This window comes from Chiloscyllium plagiosum, unplaced genomic scaffold, assembly GCF_037043375.1.
Source record: "Chiloscyllium plagiosum isolate Xiang-an unplaced genomic scaffold, Cpla_swu_hap1 HiC_scaffold_3, whole genome shotgun sequence".
Classification (NCBI taxonomy): Eukaryota; Metazoa; Chordata; class Chondrichthyes; order Orectolobiformes; family Hemiscylliidae; genus Chiloscyllium; species Chiloscyllium plagiosum.
Window position 1 is genome coordinate 155,713,048 of NW_028270141.1, and position 19,636 is coordinate 155,732,683.

At 54.2% G+C, this 19,636-nt stretch overlaps 1 protein-coding gene across 5 annotated transcripts in view; it reads right to left on the reverse strand.

Moving 5' to 3' along the window:
• Positions 1 to 6,029: 6,029 nt before the first annotated feature.
• Positions 6,030 to 19,636, reverse strand: part of tjap1 (tight junction associated protein 1 (peripheral)) — an 84,553-nt gene continuing 70,946 nt past the window's right edge. For 4 of the 5 annotated variants that reach the window (XM_087984477.1, XM_043687366.2, XM_043687365.2 and 1 more), the window contains 3 exons: positions 11,280 to 11,387; positions 8,587 to 8,670; positions 6,030 to 7,750 (listed from right to left, as the gene is read on the reverse strand). In XM_087984477.1, coding sequence (XP_087840603.1) covers positions 6,425 to 7,750; positions 8,587 to 8,670; positions 11,280 to 11,387 — 1,518 coding nt within the window. In that variant the 3' untranslated portion in view covers positions 6,030 to 6,424. The remainder of the gene's footprint in view (positions 7,751 to 8,586; positions 8,671 to 11,279; positions 11,388 to 19,636) is intronic. The other variant, XM_043687364.2, reaches the window with a different exon arrangement.

Below are 19,636 nucleotides of genomic sequence, written 5' to 3' on the forward strand. Positions count from 1 at the left end.
AATAAGATAAACTGGAGAATCTCCCAAACAGCCTGACTTCAATAACCCATCAGGTTAACCTTAGGAGCTATTATCTGTGAACAAACATAGCTTTCCTTCATCAGGCATTTCATCATCACAATAACCAACGGGGATTTATACAGGGGAAAATAAAACCACAATGGTACCTCTAACTATCCGAGAACTGAACAGGAAACCAATGAAAAGTCATCAGAATGGGAGTGACGGCCAAACGTGGACAGCTGAGAGACAGCCATCAGTTAGCACTGGCAGTATGTCACTGTCGAAACAAGTCAACTATTCACAACACGCAAGGGCGAGGGAAACAGACCCCTCCACTGCATAACAAACACACACACACACAACCAGACAGGCAGACACAGAGAGACACCAACACTCCCACAGACACACAACCAGACAGGCAGACACAGAGAGACACCAACACGCTCACAGACACACACACAACCAGACAGGCAGACACAGAGAGACACCAACACGCTCACAGACACACACACAACCAGACAGGCAGACACAGAGAGACACCAACACTCCCACAGACAGACACACAACCAGACAGGCAGACACAGAGAGACACCAACACTCCCACAGACACACACACAACCAGACAGGCAGACACAGAGAGACACCAACACTCCCACAGACACACACAACCAGACAGGCAGACACAGAGACACCAACACTCCCGCAGACACACACCCGACATTCCCGCAGACACACCCACCCCGACACTCCCACAGACACACACACCCCGACACTCCCACACACACAGCCCGACATTCCCGCAGACACACCCCAACACTGCCACACCAACACACACCCTGACACTCCCACAGACACACACACCCCGACACTCCCACACACACAGCCCGACATTCCCGCAGACACACCCCAACACTGCCACACCAACACACACCCTGACACTCCCACAGACACACACACCCCGACACTCCCACACACACATCCCGACATTCCCGCAGACACACACGCCCCCCGACATTCCCACAGACACACACACCCCGACACTCCCACACACACAGCCCGACACTCCCACACACACAGCCCGACATTCCCGCAGACACACCCCGACACTCTCACAGACAGACCCCGACACTCCTGCAGACACACACACCCCCCGACATTCCCACAGACACACACACACCGACACTCACACACACACAGCCCGACATTCCTGCAGACACATGACACTCCCACACCCACACACACCCCAACACTCCCAAATACACAGCCCGACATTCCCACAGACACACACACCCTGACATTCCCACAGACACACACACCCCGAAACTCCCACACACACAGCCTGACATTCCCGCAGACACACACATCCCGACACTCCCACGCACACCCCCCGACACTCCCACAAACACAGCCCGACATTCCCGCAGACACACACACCCCGACACTCCCGCAGACAGAGAGAGACACCAACACACCCGCAGACACACACACCCCAACACTCCCACACACACAGCCCGACATTTCCACAGACACACCCGACACTGCCACACCCACACACACCCTGACACTCCCGCAGACACACCCCCCCCGACATTCCCACAGACACACACACCCCGACACTCCCACACACACAGCCCGACATTCCCGCAGACACACCCCGACACTCTCACAGACAGACCCCGTCACTCCCGCAGACACACACACACCCCCCGACATTCCCACAGACACACACACACCGACATTCCCGCAGACACACGACACTCCCACACCCACACACACCCCAACACTCCCAAACACACAGCCCAACATTCCCACAGACACACACACCCTGACATTCCCACAGACACACACACCCCGAAACTCCTACACAACACAGCCCGACATTCCCGCAGACACACACATCCCGACACTCCCACACAGCCCCCCCGACACTCCCACAAACACAGCCCGACATTCCCGCAGACACACCCCGACACTCCCACAGACACACACAGCCCGACATTCCCACAGACACACACACCCCGACACTCCCACACACACAGCCTGACATTCCCGCAGACACACATACCCCGACACTCCCACACACACAGCCCGACATTCCCGCACACACCCCGACACTCCCACACCCACACACATCCCGACACTCCCACACACAGCCCGACATTCCCACAGACACACACACCCCGACATTCCCACAGACACACACACACTCCGACATTCCCACAGACACACACACCCCGACACTCCCACACACACACACATCCCGACACTCCCACACACACACCCCGACATTCCCGCAGACACACTCCGACACTCCCACACACAGCCCGACATTCCCACAGACACACACACCCCGACATTCCCACAGACACACACACAGCCCGACACTCCCACAGACACACACATCCCGACACTCCCACACACACACCCCGACATTCCCGCAGACACACCCCGACACTCCCACAAACACAGCCCGACATTCCCGCAGACACACCCCGACACTCCCACAGACACACACAGCCCGACATTCCCACAGACACACACACCCCGACACTCCCACACACACAGCCTGACATTCCCGCAGACACACATACCCCGACACTCCCACACACACAGCCCGACATTCCCGCACACACCCCGACACTCCCACACCCACACACATCCCGACACTCCCACACACAGCCCGACATTCCCACAGACACACACACCCCGACATTCCCACAGACACACACACACTCCGACATTCCCACAGACACACACACCCCGACACTCCCACACACACACACATCCCGACACTCCCACACACACACCCCGACATTCCCGCAGACACACTCCGACACTCCCACACACAGCCCGACATTCCCACAGACACACACAGCCCGACATTCCCACAGACACACACACAGCCCGACACTCCCACAGACACACACATCCCGACACTCCCACACACACACCCCGACATTCCCGCAGACACACCCCGACACTCCCACACACACCCCGACATTCCCACAGACACACCCCGACACTCCCACACACACACACAGCCCGACACTCCCACAGACACACACACACCCCGACACTCCCACACACACACCCCGACATTCCCACAGACACACACACAGCCCGACATTCCCGCAGACACACCCCGACACTCCCACACACACACACAGCCCGACACTCCCACAGACACACACACAGCCCGACATTCCCACAGACACACACACAGCCCGACATTCCCGCAGACACACCCCGACACTCCCACACACAGCCCGACACTCCCGCAGACACACCCCGACACTCCCACACACACCCCGACATTCCCACAGACACACCCCGACACTCCCACACACACACACACCCCGACACTCCCACAGACACACCCCGACCCTCCCACTCACACACACACACAGCCCGACACTCCCACAGACACACACACAGCCCGACATTCCCACAGACACACACACAGCCCGACATTCCCGCAGACACACCCCGACACTCCCACACACAGCCCGACACTCCCACACACACATCCCGACACTCCCACACACACACCCCGACACTCCCACAGACACACACATCCCGACACTCCCACAGACACACACATCCCGACACTCCCACACACACACCCCGACACTCCCACAGACACACACACCCCGACACTCCCACTCACACACCCCGACACTCCCACACACACACATCCCGACACTCCCACAGACACACACACCCCGACACTCCCACTCACACACCCCGACACTCCCACAGACACACACACCCCGACACTCCCACTCACACACCCCGACACTCCCACACACACACAGCCCGACACTCCCACAGACACACCCCGACACTCCCACACACACACCCCGACACTCCCACAGACACACACATCCCGACACTCCCACACACACACCCCGACACTCCCACAGACACACACACCCCGACACTCCGACACACACACCCCGACACTCCCACACACACACAGCCCGACACTCCCACAGACACACACATCCCGACACTCCCACACACACACCCCGACACTCCCACAGACACACACACCCCGACACTCCGACACACACACCCCGACACTCCCACACACACACAGCCCGACACTCCCACAGACACACACATCCCGACATTCCCACAGACACACACAGCCCGACACTCCCACAGACACACACACCCCGACACTCCCACACACACACACAGCCCGACACTCCCACAGACACACACACCCCGACACTCCCACACACACATCCCGACACTCCCACACACACACCCCGACACTCCCACACACACACCCCGACACTCCCACAGACACACCCCGACACTCCCACAGACACACACACCCCGACACTCCCACTCACACACCCCGACACTCCCACTCACACACCCCGACCCTCCCACTCACACACACACACACATCCCGACACTCCCACACACACACCCCGACATTCCCGCAGACACACTCCGACACTCCCACACACAGCCCGACATTCCCACAGACACACACACCCCGACATTCCCACAGACACACACACAGCCCGACACTCCCACAGACACACACATCCCGACACTCCCACACACACACCCCGACATTCCCGCAGACACACTCCGACACTCCCACACACAGCCCGACATTCCCACAGACACACACCCCCCGACATTCCCACAGACACACACACAGCCCGACACTCCCACAGACACACACATCCCGACACTCCCACACACACACCCCGACATTCCCGCAGACACACCCCGACACTCCCACACACACCCCGACATTCCCACAGACACACCCCGACACTCCCACACACACACACAGCCCGACACTCCCACAGACACACACACACCCCGACACTCCCACACACACACACCGACATTCCCACAGACACACACACAGCCCGACATTCCCGCAGACACACCCCGACACTCCCACAGACACACACAGCCCGACACTCCCACAGACACACACACAGCCCGACATTCCCACAGACACACACACAGCCCGACATTCCCGCAGACACACCCCGACACTCCCACACACAGCCCGACACTCCCACAGACACACCCCGACACTCCCACTCACACACCCCGACCCTCCCACTCACACACACACACAGCCCGACACTCCCACAGACACACACACCCCGACACTCCCACAGACACACACAGCCCGACATTCCCACACACACACCCCGACACTCCCACTCACACACCCCGACCCTCCCACTCACAGACACACACACCCCGACACTCCCACACACACACCCCGACACTCCCACAGACACACACACCCCGACACTCCCACAGACCCACACACCCCGACACTCCCACAGACACACACATCCCGACACTCCCACAGACACACACATCCCGACACTCCCACACACACACCCCGACACTCCCACAGACACACACACCCCGACACTCCCACAGACACACACACCCCGACACTCCCACAGACACACACAGCCCGACACTCCCGCAGACACACACAGCCCGACACTCCCACAGACACACACACCCCGACACTCCCACACACACACCCCGACACTCCCACAGACACACACACCCCGACACTCCCACAGACACACACACCCCGACATTCCCGCAGACACACACACCCCGACACTCCCACAGACACACACATCCCGACACTCCCACACACACACCCCGACACTCCCACAGACACACACATCCCGACACTCCCACAGACACACACATCCCGACACTCCCACACACACACCCCGACACTCCCACAGACACACACACACTCCGACACTCCCACAGACACACACACACCCCGACACTCCCACACACACACACCCCGACACTCCCACAGACACACACACCCCGACACTCCCACAGACACACACATCCCGACATTCCCACACACACACACACAGCCCGACACTCCCACAGACACACACACCCCGACATTCCCACAGACACACACATCCCGACACTCACACACACACACACACCCCGACACTCCCACAGACACACCCACACCCCGACACTCCCACACACACAAACACACCCCGACCCTCCCACACACACAGACACAAACCCCGACCCTCCCACACACACAGACACAAACCCTGACACTCCTACACACACAAACGCCACATGCTGGTAATTCAACTACCATCGTTTGGCAGGAGGTCTGCTCAGAAATTTGGATTTCTTTTGGTGATGATTTAATTAATTACAAAATGGTTTCCTTTGAAAACACTGAAGTATTGTCTTTGAATCCGGGTTCAGCTAAAAAGCAGTAGCTGATTTCTATATTTTTGTCCATCTTTATGAAAATGTCTCAGGAATACTTGGTGAATTTCCACTCAACAATTTGGAACTGTTTGACAGCTGAACACTGCAGCAGCTGACAGCTGCATCGAGGTTGTCGGCGTTAATTTGAATGTATTTAATCGAGCAGAGTGCCCTGCTCCTGGGCCCTTGTTAAACTGTCCTTACGCAACAAATGATGGACACCCATCCTTTTGGGGCTCCTCTGTTGCCGTCCTGCTGATGCCACCGATGGTCTATTCCCAATCTCTTCCAGTTCATCCAGCACGGTGGACTGGCTGCCATGAAGTAATCTCTCTCTCTCTTCCAGTGAGCCACTTGCAGGGACAGTATCCCCGTACTCGAGCTGCTTGTGGAAGGGACTGGCTTGGAGGCTCATTTGATTGCTACCTCCAGGTTGCAGCAGTTTCTCCTGTTCCTCAGGAGAGAATTCACTGCCATAATCCAGGAGGTTGCCTTTGTGCACTCTGGAATCTGTGCTGTCTGTGTCTAGGCTGGAATCACGACTTATTGTGCAGCTGTAGCTGTGGCTGGATTCCTCTCCGTCAGAATGAGCCCGGTGCCTCTCTGACACGTTCATCTTGCTGGCCAGGTTATTCTGAAACTCCTGGATCATCTCACTGCTCAAAGAGGTTCGGTAGGCAATCAGCCTTTCAGGAGAAGGGGCAACCTTTTCCACAAACATCCTCTGCCAATTTGCAAGCAGATCCTCTTCTGAACTTGTTGAGCTGGTAAATGAACTTGAAATTTGAGGTGGGCTATTGAAAGGACTGGACTGGGCAGACGTAAGCTCACTTTCTGGTCCTCTGGATGTGCCTGAACTTGGACCGTGATACTGCCCACTATCTATCTGCCATGCCCTCCTCCTATCACCCAATGGGCTACTCGCTGGATTTCTCCAACGATCTAGCCTCTCCTCCCCTCCCTGGACCAGCCTGAGTGATATGGCCTGTCTGGTAGCATACGTGCAGTTTGCTAAGGGACTATCCTTTGGTATTTTCACCTTATCATCAGAAGAGAATTCAATGACAGCTTTACGTCCAGGGAAAAGATTCTGAGGTGGAGTGGGATATGGGTCAAGTCTCTCAAAGGTGGCTGTTACAGCTGGTGCCCTGTCGGTGCTAATCGGCTGCTTGCACATGCCGTTTGGAGGCTTCTCTCCTGCCGTTTCCAGCCGATCCCCCTCTTTCCCGGAAGTCTTCACACCATTAGCCTCACAGCTCATATCCACATGAACAAAGACATCTTCTGCCAGGGGCTCACTGCCACTGCTGGACTTGGCAGAGTTGAGAACCAGTGGCTCCGGTTTCTCCAAAACCCGGGCAATGACCGAAGCAGGCACCACATCAGACGAGCCAAGAGCTGAGCTTGGCTCCTGCCCTGACTCCACTTGTTCGGTAGACTCCAGATGCTTGCTGACCATCTCCTGCAGGACGAAGGGAAGCTGCAAAGGAAACAGATTCACTGTCTCAGGGAGGGGGAGACAGCTCCACATACTTCCCACAGACAGGAAGCAGATAACAAAAGCACAAACATGGTAACACCGACTGGGATGACACTATATAATACACTGTGCACTTTAGCCCTCAGATATGGAGTCATTTTGCTGATTCAAAACTAAATAATTTGTCTCTTTTTATGAGTTTCCATATCTAATAAACTGAGATTGAAACAATCTCAGCTGGAACCCATGACGGTGAATCCTGATGGCAGTAACCCAGCCCGGGAAAAGATTGACAGATAAGGCTGACAGATGAGGCCCGAAGGAAGCACAACGGGATTTCAAGGAGAGATGGGAGTGTGCTGCTGGGGGACAGATTCATTTTACACTCTTTAATGTCAGTGTTCAAATACACACTGTTCTTCCACAGACACTACTCGATTGAGCAGGAGTTCACAGACGGGGGGAGGGCGACACCGTGCTGTACTGGGGGGGGGGGAAACGTAACACTGTGCTACCATTTGTTACCACACACAAACCATGGGCCCTTCTACGGTGACAAATGGACCCGCTCAGCGATCAATTCAACAAGCTCATCCCCCAGCTCAGTGAGAAGCCTTCTCCAGAACTATTGTTGCTGTCAGGGTGCGAACTCTAAGGTGGCTGCCCGTTCACAAAGGCCAGGAAGGTTTTAATTGGCAATGTGATGCTCTTGGCCAGCAGTGTGCCATCAGCTGTGCCCCTCGATGGTAATGGTAGTGTGCCAACCTCGGGCTGAACCAGTGGCACGCTCCCGGCTGCCCGGCAGCAGCTTCTCTCCGTCTCACCCACACACTTACCTCTGCAAACTTGTGGTTTCGGAAATGCGATTTGTTGCACTTTAACAGCTGCACCGCGAGGTTACAATCCTGGCGATAACGCTCCTGCAGGGCAACAAACACCAGACACGGTCCAGCTCACGGTGAAGGGGCAGGCAGAGCATTATGGTGCAATCCCACCACCCCAACACCAGGCACACCACGCAGGAGACCCACAGACCAAACCAGCAGCACACCCCCCAGGGGGCAGGGGAGGGGAGTTACCCTGGGCAGGGGGCAGGGGGAGGGGAGTTACACTGGGCAGGGGGCAGGGGGAGGGGAGTTACCCTAGGCGGGGGGCAGGGGGAGGGGAGTTACACTGGGCGGGGGCCGGGGGAGGGGAGTTACACTGGGCGGGGGGAGGGGAGTTACACTGGGCAGGGGGCAGGGGGAGGGGAGTTACCCTAGGCGGGGGGCAGGGGGAGGGGAGTTACACTGGACGTGGGCCAGGGGGAGGGGAGTTACCCTAGGCGGGGGGCAGGGGAGGGGAGTTACCCTGGGCGGGGGCCAGGGGGAGGGGAGTTACCCTGGGCGGGGGGCAGGGGGAGGGGAGTTACACTGGACGTGGGCCAGGGGGAGGGGAGTTACACTGGGCAGGGGGCAGGGGGAGGGGAGTTACCCTGGGCGGGGGGCAGGGGGAGGGGAGTTACACTGGACGTGGGCCAGGGGGAGGGGAGTTACACTGGGCAGGGGGCAGGGGGAGGGGAGTTACCCTAGGCGGGGGGCAGGGGGAGGGGAGTTACACTGGGCGGGGGCCGGGGGAGGGGAGTTACACTGGGCGGGGGGAGGGGAGTTACACTGGGCAGGGGGCAGGGGGAGGGGAGTTACCCTAGGCGGGGGGCAGGGGGAGGGGAGTTACACTGGGCGGGGGCCGGGGGAGGGGAGTTACACTGGGCGGGGGCCGGGGGAGGGGAGTTACCCTGGGCGGGGGCCGGGGGAGGGGAGTTACCCTAGGCGGGGGGCAGGGGGAGGGGAGTTACACTGGGCGGGGGCCGGGGGAGGGGAGTTACCCTGGGCGGGGGGCAGGGGGAGGGGAGTTACACTGGGCGGGGGCCGGGGGAGGGGAGTTACTCTGGGCGGGGGCCGGGGGAGGGGAGTTACCCTGGGCGGGGGGAGGGGACTTACACGGGGCAGGGGGAAGGGGGAGGGGAGCTACCCTGGGCTGGGGGGAGGGGGAGGGGAGTTACCCTGGGTGGGGGGAGGGGACTTACACTGGGTGGGGGCAGGGAGAGAGGACTTACACTGGGCAGGGGGCAGGGGGCGGGGAGTTACACTGGGCAGGGGGCAGGGGGAGGGGAGTTACCCTGGGCAGGGGGCAGGGGGATGGGAGTTACCCTGGGCAGGGGGCAGGGGGAGGGGAGGGGAGTTACCCTGGGCAGGGGGCAGGGGGAGGGGAGTTACACTGGGCAGGGGGCAGGGGGAGGGGAGTTACCCTGGGCAGGGGGCAGGGGGAGGGGAGTTACTCTGGGCAGGGGGCAGGGGGAGGGGAGTTACCCTGGGCAGGGGGCAGGGGGAGGGGAGTTACCCTAGGCGGGGGGCAGGGGGAGGGGAATTAACCTGGGCAGAGGTAAGAGGGAGGGGAATTACCCTGGGCGGTGGGAGGGGAAGGGGAGTTACACTGGGTGGGGGAACAGGGGGAGGGGAGTTACCCTGGGCGGGGGGGCTGGGGGAGGGGAGTTACCCTGGGCAGGGGGAGGGGGAGGGGATTTACCCTGGGCAGAGGGCAGGGGGAGGGGATTTACCCTGGGCAGAGGGCAGGGGGAGGGGATTTACCCTGGGCAGGGGGAGGGGACTTACACTGGGCTGGGGGAAGGGGGAGTGGAGTTACCCTGGGTGGGGAAGGCGACTTACACTGGGCAGGGGGCAGGGGGAGGGGAATTAACCTGGGCAGAGGTAAGAGGGAGGGGAATTACCCTGGGCGGTGGGAGGGGAAGGGGAGTTACACTGGGCGGGGGACAGGGGGAGTGGAGTTACCCTGGGTGGGGAAGGGGACTTACACTGGGCAGGGGGCAGGGGGAGGGGAGTTACACTGGGCGGGGGGCAGGGAGAGGGGAGTTACCCTGGGCAGGGGGAGGGGAGTTACACTGGGTAGGGGGCGGGGGAGAGGAGTTACCCTGGGCAGGGGGAGGGGACTTACACTGGACGGGGGGGCAGGGGGAGGGGAGTTACCCTGGGTAGGGGGCGGGGGAGAGGAGTTACCCCGGGCAGGGGGAGGGGACTTACACTGGGCAATGGGAAGGCACTTACACTGGGCGGGGTGCAGGGGGAGGGAAGTTACACTGGGTGGGGGGAGGGGGTTTTCCCTGAGCAGGGGGCAGGGGGGAGTTACTCCGAAAGGGTGGAGTGGGTAGATAACCCGGGCGGGGCGAGGGGGGGGGGGTGGGAAATGAGTGAGTTGCAAATTGAATGGAAGGCAGTCCATTCTCTGAGTTATCCCGGAGCAATAATGAAGGTCTGGGAGTTGTCCCGGAGTGATAATGACAGTCTGGGAGTTGTCCCGGAGCGATAATGACAGTCTGGAGTTGTCCCGGAGCGATAATTACCGACTGGGAGTTTAGTTCCAAGTGACAATGTTGCCCTTGGAAGTGAACTCCCTGACAGGGGGGGCCAAGCTGTCTTTCCAGACTAAAGCCCAAACCCATGTGTGGGGTGGTCCCGTTCCCCTCCCGCCTTACATTTAACTCCTCCAACTTGTTAATGGCGGTTTTAGAATCCAGCAGCCTGTTGGTTAGTTCCACAATCTCCCAGTCTAGCGTTTTCCTCTCCAGCTCTGCTTTCTTCACCTGGAAAAATGGAAACCCTGTTAAAGTGAGGAAGGCAGCTCCACGGGGCTTTGATCAAGCAACACACAATGGGGTCAGAACGCAACGTCGACAGTTCCACTTCAGCAGCATCAGCAACCAGCACATACCGCACACCAGTTACAGGGGAAAAGCTGCTGGGCAGAGAGATCTGGGAGTGCAGGTCCAGTGTACCCTGAAGGTTGCTGCACAGGTGGATAGAGTGGGCAAGGAGGCATATAGTATGCTTGCCTTCATTGGACAGGGCTTTGAGTATAAGAGCTGGTAAGTCATGTTAAAATTGTACAAAACATTGGTTTGGCCGCATTTAGAATACTGTGCACAGTTCTGGTCGCCACATTACCAAAAAGATGTGGACGCTTAGGAGAGGGTGCAGAGAAGGTTTAAGAGGATGTTGCCTGGTACGGAAGATGCTAGCTATGAAGAGAGCTTGAGCAGGTTAGGTTTATTTCCACAAGAAAAAGGAGCTTGAGGGAGGACCTGATTGAGGTTTACAAAATCATGAAGGGTATAGACAGGGTGGATAGAGACAAGCTTTCTCCCAGGGTGAAGGATTCAATAACCAGAGGTCACGCTTTCAAGGTGAGAGGTGGAATGTTTAAGGGGGATAAACGCGGTAAGTACTTCACACAGAGGGTAGTGGGTGTCTGGAACACGTTGCCAGCAGACGCCGTAGAGGCAGGCACGGTAGATTCATTTAAGATGTGTCTGGACAGATGCATGAGTAGGTGGGGAGTAGAGGGTTACAGATACTTACAAATTGACTGACAGGTTTAGACAGTAGATTTGTATCGACTCAGGCTCAGAGGGGCCAAAGGGCCTGTTCCTGGGCTGTAAGTTTTCTTTGTTCTTTGGATCACATTGTCCCTGATAGATCTACACACTGTACAGAGTAACTCCCTATAAACCAGCACTGGATTACTGTGTTCCTGATATATCGACACACTGTGCACAGTAACACCCCATAAATCAGCACTGGGTTACTGTGTTCCTGACATATCGACACACTGTACACAGTAACCCCCCATAAATCAGCACTGGATTACTGTGTTCCTGACATATCGACACACTGTACACAGTAACACCCTAAAGATCAGCACTGGATTACACTGTTCCTGACATATCGACACACTGTACACAGTAACACCCCATAAATCAGCACTGGATTACTGTGTTCCTGACATATCGACACACTGTACACAGTAACACCCCATAAATCAGCACTGGATTACTGTGTTCCTGACATATCGACACACTGTACACAGTAACCCCCCATAAATCAGCACTGGGTTACTGTGTTCCTGACATATCGACACACTGTACAAAGTAACACCCCATAAATCAGCACTGGATTACAGTGTTCCTGACATATCGACACACTGCACACAGTAACACCCTAAAGATCAGCACTGGATTACTGTGTTCCTGATATATCGACACACTGTACACAGTAACACCCCATAAACCAGCACTGGATTACTGTGTTCCTGACATATCGACACACTGTACACAGTAACCCCCCATAAATCAGCACTGGGTTACTGTGTTCCTGACATATCGACACACTGTACACAGTAACACCCCATAAACCAGCACTGGATTACACTGTTCCTGACATATCGACACACTGCACACAGTAACTCCCCATAAACCAGCACTGGACTACTGTGTTCCTGACATATCGACACACTGTACATAGTAACCCCCCATAAATCAGCACTGGATTACAGTGTTCCTGACATATCGACACACTGCACACAGTAACCCCCCATAAATCAGCACTGGATTACAGTGTTCCTGATATATCGACACACTGTACACAGTAACACCCTAAAGATCAGCACTGGATTACAGTGTTCCTGATATATCGACACACTGTACACAGTAACCCCCCATAAACCAGCACTGGATTACTGTGTTCCTGATATATCGACACACTGTGCACAGTAACACCCCATAAATCAGCACTGGATTACTGTGTTCCTGACATATCGACACACTGCACACAGTAACACCCCATAAATCAGCACTGGATTACTGTGTTCCTGATATATCGACACACTGTACACAGTAACACCCCATAAATCAGCACTGGATTACTGTGTTCCTGATATATCGACACACTGCACACAGTAACACCCCATAAATCAGCACTGGATTACTGTGTTCCTGACATATCGACACACTGTACACAGTAACACCCCAAAGAGCAGCACTGGATTACACTGTTCCTGACATATCGACACACTGTACACAGTAACCGCCCATAAATCAGCACTGGATTACTGTGTTCCTGACATATCGACACACTGCACACAGTAACCCCCCATAAATCAGCACTGGATTACAGTGTTCCTGATATATCGACACACTGTACACAGTAACACCCTAAAGATCAGCACTGGATTACACTGTTCCTGACATATCGACACACTGTACACAGTAACCCCCCATAAATCAGCACTGGATTACTGTGTTCCTGACATATCGACACACTGCACACAGTAACACCCCATAAATCAGCACTGGATTTCTGTGTTCCTGACATATCGACACACTGCACACAGTAACCCCCCATAAATCAGCACTGGATTACAGTGTTCCTGATATATCGACACACTGTACACAGTAACACCTTAAAGATCAGCACTGGATTACACTGTTCCTGACATATCGACACACTGTACACAGTAACCCCCCATAAATCAGCACTGGATTACTGTGTTCCTGATATATCGACACACTGCACACAGTAACACCCCATAAATCAGCACTGGATTACAGTGTTCCTGATATATCGACACACTGCACACAGTAACCCCCCATAAATCAGCACTGGATTACTGTGATCCTGATATATCGACACACTGTACACAGTAACACCCCATAAACCAGCACTGGGTAATTGTGTTCCTGATATATCGACACACTGTACACAGTAACATCCCATAAATCAGCACTGGATTACTCTGTTCCTGACATATCGACACACTGTACACAGTAACCCCCCATAAATCAGCACTGGATTACTGTGTTCCTGATATATCGACACACTGCACACAGTAACCCCCCATAAATCAGCACTGGATTACACTGTTCCTGATATATCGACACACTGTACACAGTAACCCCCCATAAATCAGCACTGGATTACTGTGTTCCTGATATATCGACACACTGCACACAGTAACCCCCCATAAATCAGCACTGGATTACACTGTTCCTGATATATCGACACACTGTACACAGTAACCCCCCATAAATCAGCACTGGATTACAATGTTCCTGATATATCGACACACTGCACACAGTAACCCCCCATAAATCAGCACTGGATTACACTGTTCCTGATATATCGACACACTGTACACAGTAACACCCCATAAATCAGCACTGGATTACTGTGTCCCTGACATATCGACACACTGTGCACAGTAACCCCCCATAAACCAGCACTGGATTACTGTGTTCCTGACATATCGACACACTGCACACAGTAACTCCCCATAAATCAGCACTGGATTACTGTGTCCCTGATATATCGACACACTGTACACAGTAACACCCCATAAATCAGCACTGGATTACTGTGTTCCTGATATATCGACACACTGCACACAGTAACACCCTAAAGATCAGCACTGGATTACACTGTTCCTGACATATCGACACACTGTACACAGTAACCCCCTATAAATCAGCACTGGATTACTGTGTTCCTGATACATCAACACAACGTACACAGCAACACCCCATATACAAGCACTGGATTACTGTGTTCCTGATATATCGACACACTGTACACAGTAACACCCCATAAATCAGCACTGGATTACTGTGTTCCTGATATATCGACACACTGCACACAGTAACACCCCATAAATCAGCACTGGATTACTGTGTTCCTGACATATCGACACACTGTACACAGTAACTCCCCATAAATCAGCACTGGATTACTGTGTTCCTGACATATCGACACACTGTACACAGTAACCCCCCATAAACCAGCACTGGGTTACTGTGTTCCTGACATATCGACACACTGTACACAGTAACCCCCCATAAACCAGCACTGGGTTACTGTGTTCCTGACATATCGACACACTGCACACAGTAACTCCCCCATAAATCAGCACTGGATTACTGTGTTCCTGATATATCGACACACTGCACACAGTAACTCCCCCATAAATCAGCACTGGGTTACTGTGTTCCTGATATATCGACACACTGTACACAGTAACTCCCCCATAAATCAGCACTGGGTTACTGTGTTCCTGATATATCGACACACTGTACACAGTAACACCCCTTAAATCAGCACTGGATTACACTGTTCCTGACATATCGACACACTGCACACAGTAACCCCCCATAAATCAGCACTGGATTACTGTGTTACTGATATATCGACATACTGTACACAGTAACGCCCCATAAATCAGCACTGGATTACTGTGTTCCTGACATATCGACACACTGCACACAGTAACTCCCCATAAACCAGCACTGGATTACTGTGTTCCTGATATATCGACACACTGTACACAGTAACCCCCTATAAATCAGAACTGGATTACAGTGTTCCTGACATATCGACACACTGCACACAGTAACTCCCCATAAACCAGCACTGGATTACTGTGTTCCTGACATATCGACACACTGCACACAGTAACCCCCCATACACCAGCACTGGATTACTGTGTTCCTGATATATCGACACACTGTACACAGTAACCCCCCATACACCAGCACTGGATTACTGTGTTCCTGATATATCGACACACTGCACACAGTAACCCCCCATACACCAGCACTGGATTACTGTGTTCCTGATATATCGACACACTGTACACAGTAACACCCCATAAATCAGCACTGGATTACTGTGTTCCTGATATATCGACACACTGCACACAGTAACACCCCATAAATCAGCACTGGATTACTGTGTTCCTGATATATCGACACACTGCACACAGTAACACCCCACAAATCAGCACTGGATTACACTGTTCCTGATATATCGACACACTGCACACAGTAACACCCCATAAATCAGCACTGGATTACTGTGTTCCTGACATATCGACACACTGTACACCGTAACACCCCAAAGAGCAGCACTGGATTACACTGTTCCTGACATATCGACACACTGTACACAGTAACCCCCCATAAATCAGCACTGGATTACACTGTTCCTGACATATCGACACACTGTACACAGCAACATTCCATAAACCAGCACTGGATTACTGTGTTCCTGATATATCGACACACTGTACACAGTAACTCCCCATAAATCAGCACTGGATTACTGTGTTCCTGACATATCGTGGGCGACACGGTGGCGCAGTGGTTAGCACTGCTGCCTCACAGCGCCAGAGACCCGGGTTCAATTCCCGACTCAGGCGACTGTCTGTGTGGAGTTTGCACATTCTCCCCATGTCTGCGTGGGTTTCCTTCGGGTGCTCCGGTTTCCTCCCACAGTCACAAAGATGTGCGGGTCAGGTGAATTGGCCATGCTAAATTGCCCGTAGTGTTAGGTTAAAGGGGTAAATGTAGGGGTATGGGTGGGTTGCGCTTCGGCGGGTCAATGTGGACTTGTTGGGCCGAAGGGCCTGTTTCCACACTGTAAGTAATCTAATCTAATCTAAAAAAAAAATCGACACACTGTACACAGAAACTCCCCATAAATCAGCACTGGATTACTGTGTTCCTGATACATCAACACAACAGCACACGTACACAGCAACACCCCATAAACCAGCACTGGATTACTGTGTTCCTGATATATCGACACACTGCACACAGTAACTCCCCCATAAATCAGCACTGGGTTACTGTGTTCCTGATATATCGACACACTGTACACAGTAACTCCCCATAAATCAGCACTGGATTACTGTGTTCCTGACATATCGACACACTGCACACAGTAACCCCCCATAAATCAGCACTGGATCACTGTGTTACTGATATATCGACACACTGTACACAGTAACGCCCCATAAATCAGCACTGGATTACTGTGTTACTGATATATCGACACACTGTACACAGTAACTCCCCATAAATCAGCACTGGATTACTGTGTTCCTGACATATCGACACACTGCACACAGTAAACCCCTCCACTCTCAATACTTCAGGACTGGATGACTATGTTCCTATTATATAACTAGACACTGAGCACAGTAACCGCACCCCCCCCCCATAAATCAGCACTGGGTTACTGTGTTCCTGATATATTTACACACTGTACACAGTAACCCTCCATAAATCAGCACAGGATTGCTCTGTTCCTGATATATTTACACACTGTACACAGTAACAGAGTTGAAAAATGTGGTGCTGGAAGAACACAGCAGGCCAGGCAGCATCTGAGGAGCAGAAGAATCGACGTTTTGGGTATAAGCTCTTCTTCAGGAATGAGGCTGGTGTGCCAAGCAGGCTAAGATAAAAGGTAGGGGGGAGGGAATTTGGGGGAGGAGCACTGGGCATACAATAGCTGGAAGGAGGTGAGGATGAGGCTGATAGGCCAGAGAGGGGGTGGGGGCGGAGAGGTCGGGAAGAAGATTGCAGGTCAAGAGGGTGGGTCTGAATCTGGGGGTTGGGACTGTGATAAGGTGGGGAGGAGGGGAAATGACGAAGTTGGAGAAATGTAGATTTCTGTGAGGTTGAACAGTTTATACACATTACTAACACCTTCCACCGTGACCTCAAATTTAACTGGACCGTCTCAGACTCCTCCCTCCCCTTCCTAGACCCCTCCATTTCTATCTCGAACAACCGACTCAACACGGACGTTTACTATAAACCGACTGACTCCCACAGCTACCTAGATTACACCTTCTCCCACCCTGCCCCCTGTAAAAACGCCATCCCATATTCCCAATTCCTTCGCCTTCGCTGCATCTGCTCCCAGGAGGACCAGTTCCAATACCGAACAACCCAGATGGCCTCCTTCTTCAAAGACCGCAATTTCCCCTCAGACGTGGTTGACGATGCCCTCCACTGCATCTCCTCCACTTCTCGTTCCTCTGCCCTCGTACCCTGCCCCTCCAATCGCCACCAGGACAGAACCCCACTGGTCCTCACCTGCCACCCCACCAACCTCCAGATACATCGTATCATCCTTCGTCATTTCCGCCACCTCCTAAACAGACCCCACCACCAGGGATATATTTCCCTCCCCACCCCTATCAGCGTTCTGGAAAGACCACTCCCTCCTCGATTCCCTCGTCAGATCCACACCCTCCACCAACCCAACCTCCACTCCCGGCACCTTCCCCTGCAACTGCAAGAAATGCAAAACTTGCGCCCACACCTCCCCCCTCACTTCCCTCCAAGGACCCAAGGGATCCTTCCATATTCGTCTGAAATTCAACTGCACCTCCACACACATCATTTATTGCATCCGCTGCACCCGATGTGGCCTCCTCTACATTGGGGAGACAGGCCGCCTACTTGCGGAACGTTTCAGAGAACACCTCTGGGACACCCGCACCAACCAACCCAACCCAAAGGCGGAACACTTTGACCCCCCGCTCCCACTCCACCAAGGGCATGCAGGTCCTTGGCCTCCTCCATCGCCAGACCATAGCAACACGACGGCTGGAGGAAGAGCGCCTCATCTTCCGCCTAGGAACCCTCCAACTACAAAATGAATGCAGATTTCTCCAGCTTCCTCATTTCCCCTCCCCCCACCTTTTCTCAGTCCCAACCCTAAGATGCAGCACCACCTTCTGGACCTGCAATCTTCTTCCCGACCTCTCCCCCACACCCCCTCTCCGGCCTATCACCCTCACCTTAACCTCCTTCCACCTATCGTATTCCCAACGCCCCTCCCCCAAGTCCTTCCTCCCTACCTTTTATCTCAGCCTGCTTGGCACACCCTTCTCATTCCTGAAGAAGGGCTTATGCCCGAAACATCGATTCTCCTGCTCCTTTGATGCTGCCTGACCTGCTGCGCTTTTCCAGCAACACTGTTTTAAGCTCTGATCCCCAGCATCTGCAGTCCTCACTTTCTCCTGAAACAGAGAGGTCAGGTGCAGAGGATTTCCTATGGCCTTATAGTAGGGCTACAGTCAAGCAGTTCACAGAAGGTGCAGAAATTAGTTGTGGTAAATAATGAAGAGAACCATAAACTGCGGGAGGATATCAACTGGTTGGGCACAGCAGTGAGAAATAACATCCAACCTGGAAAAGTGAGGGGTAAT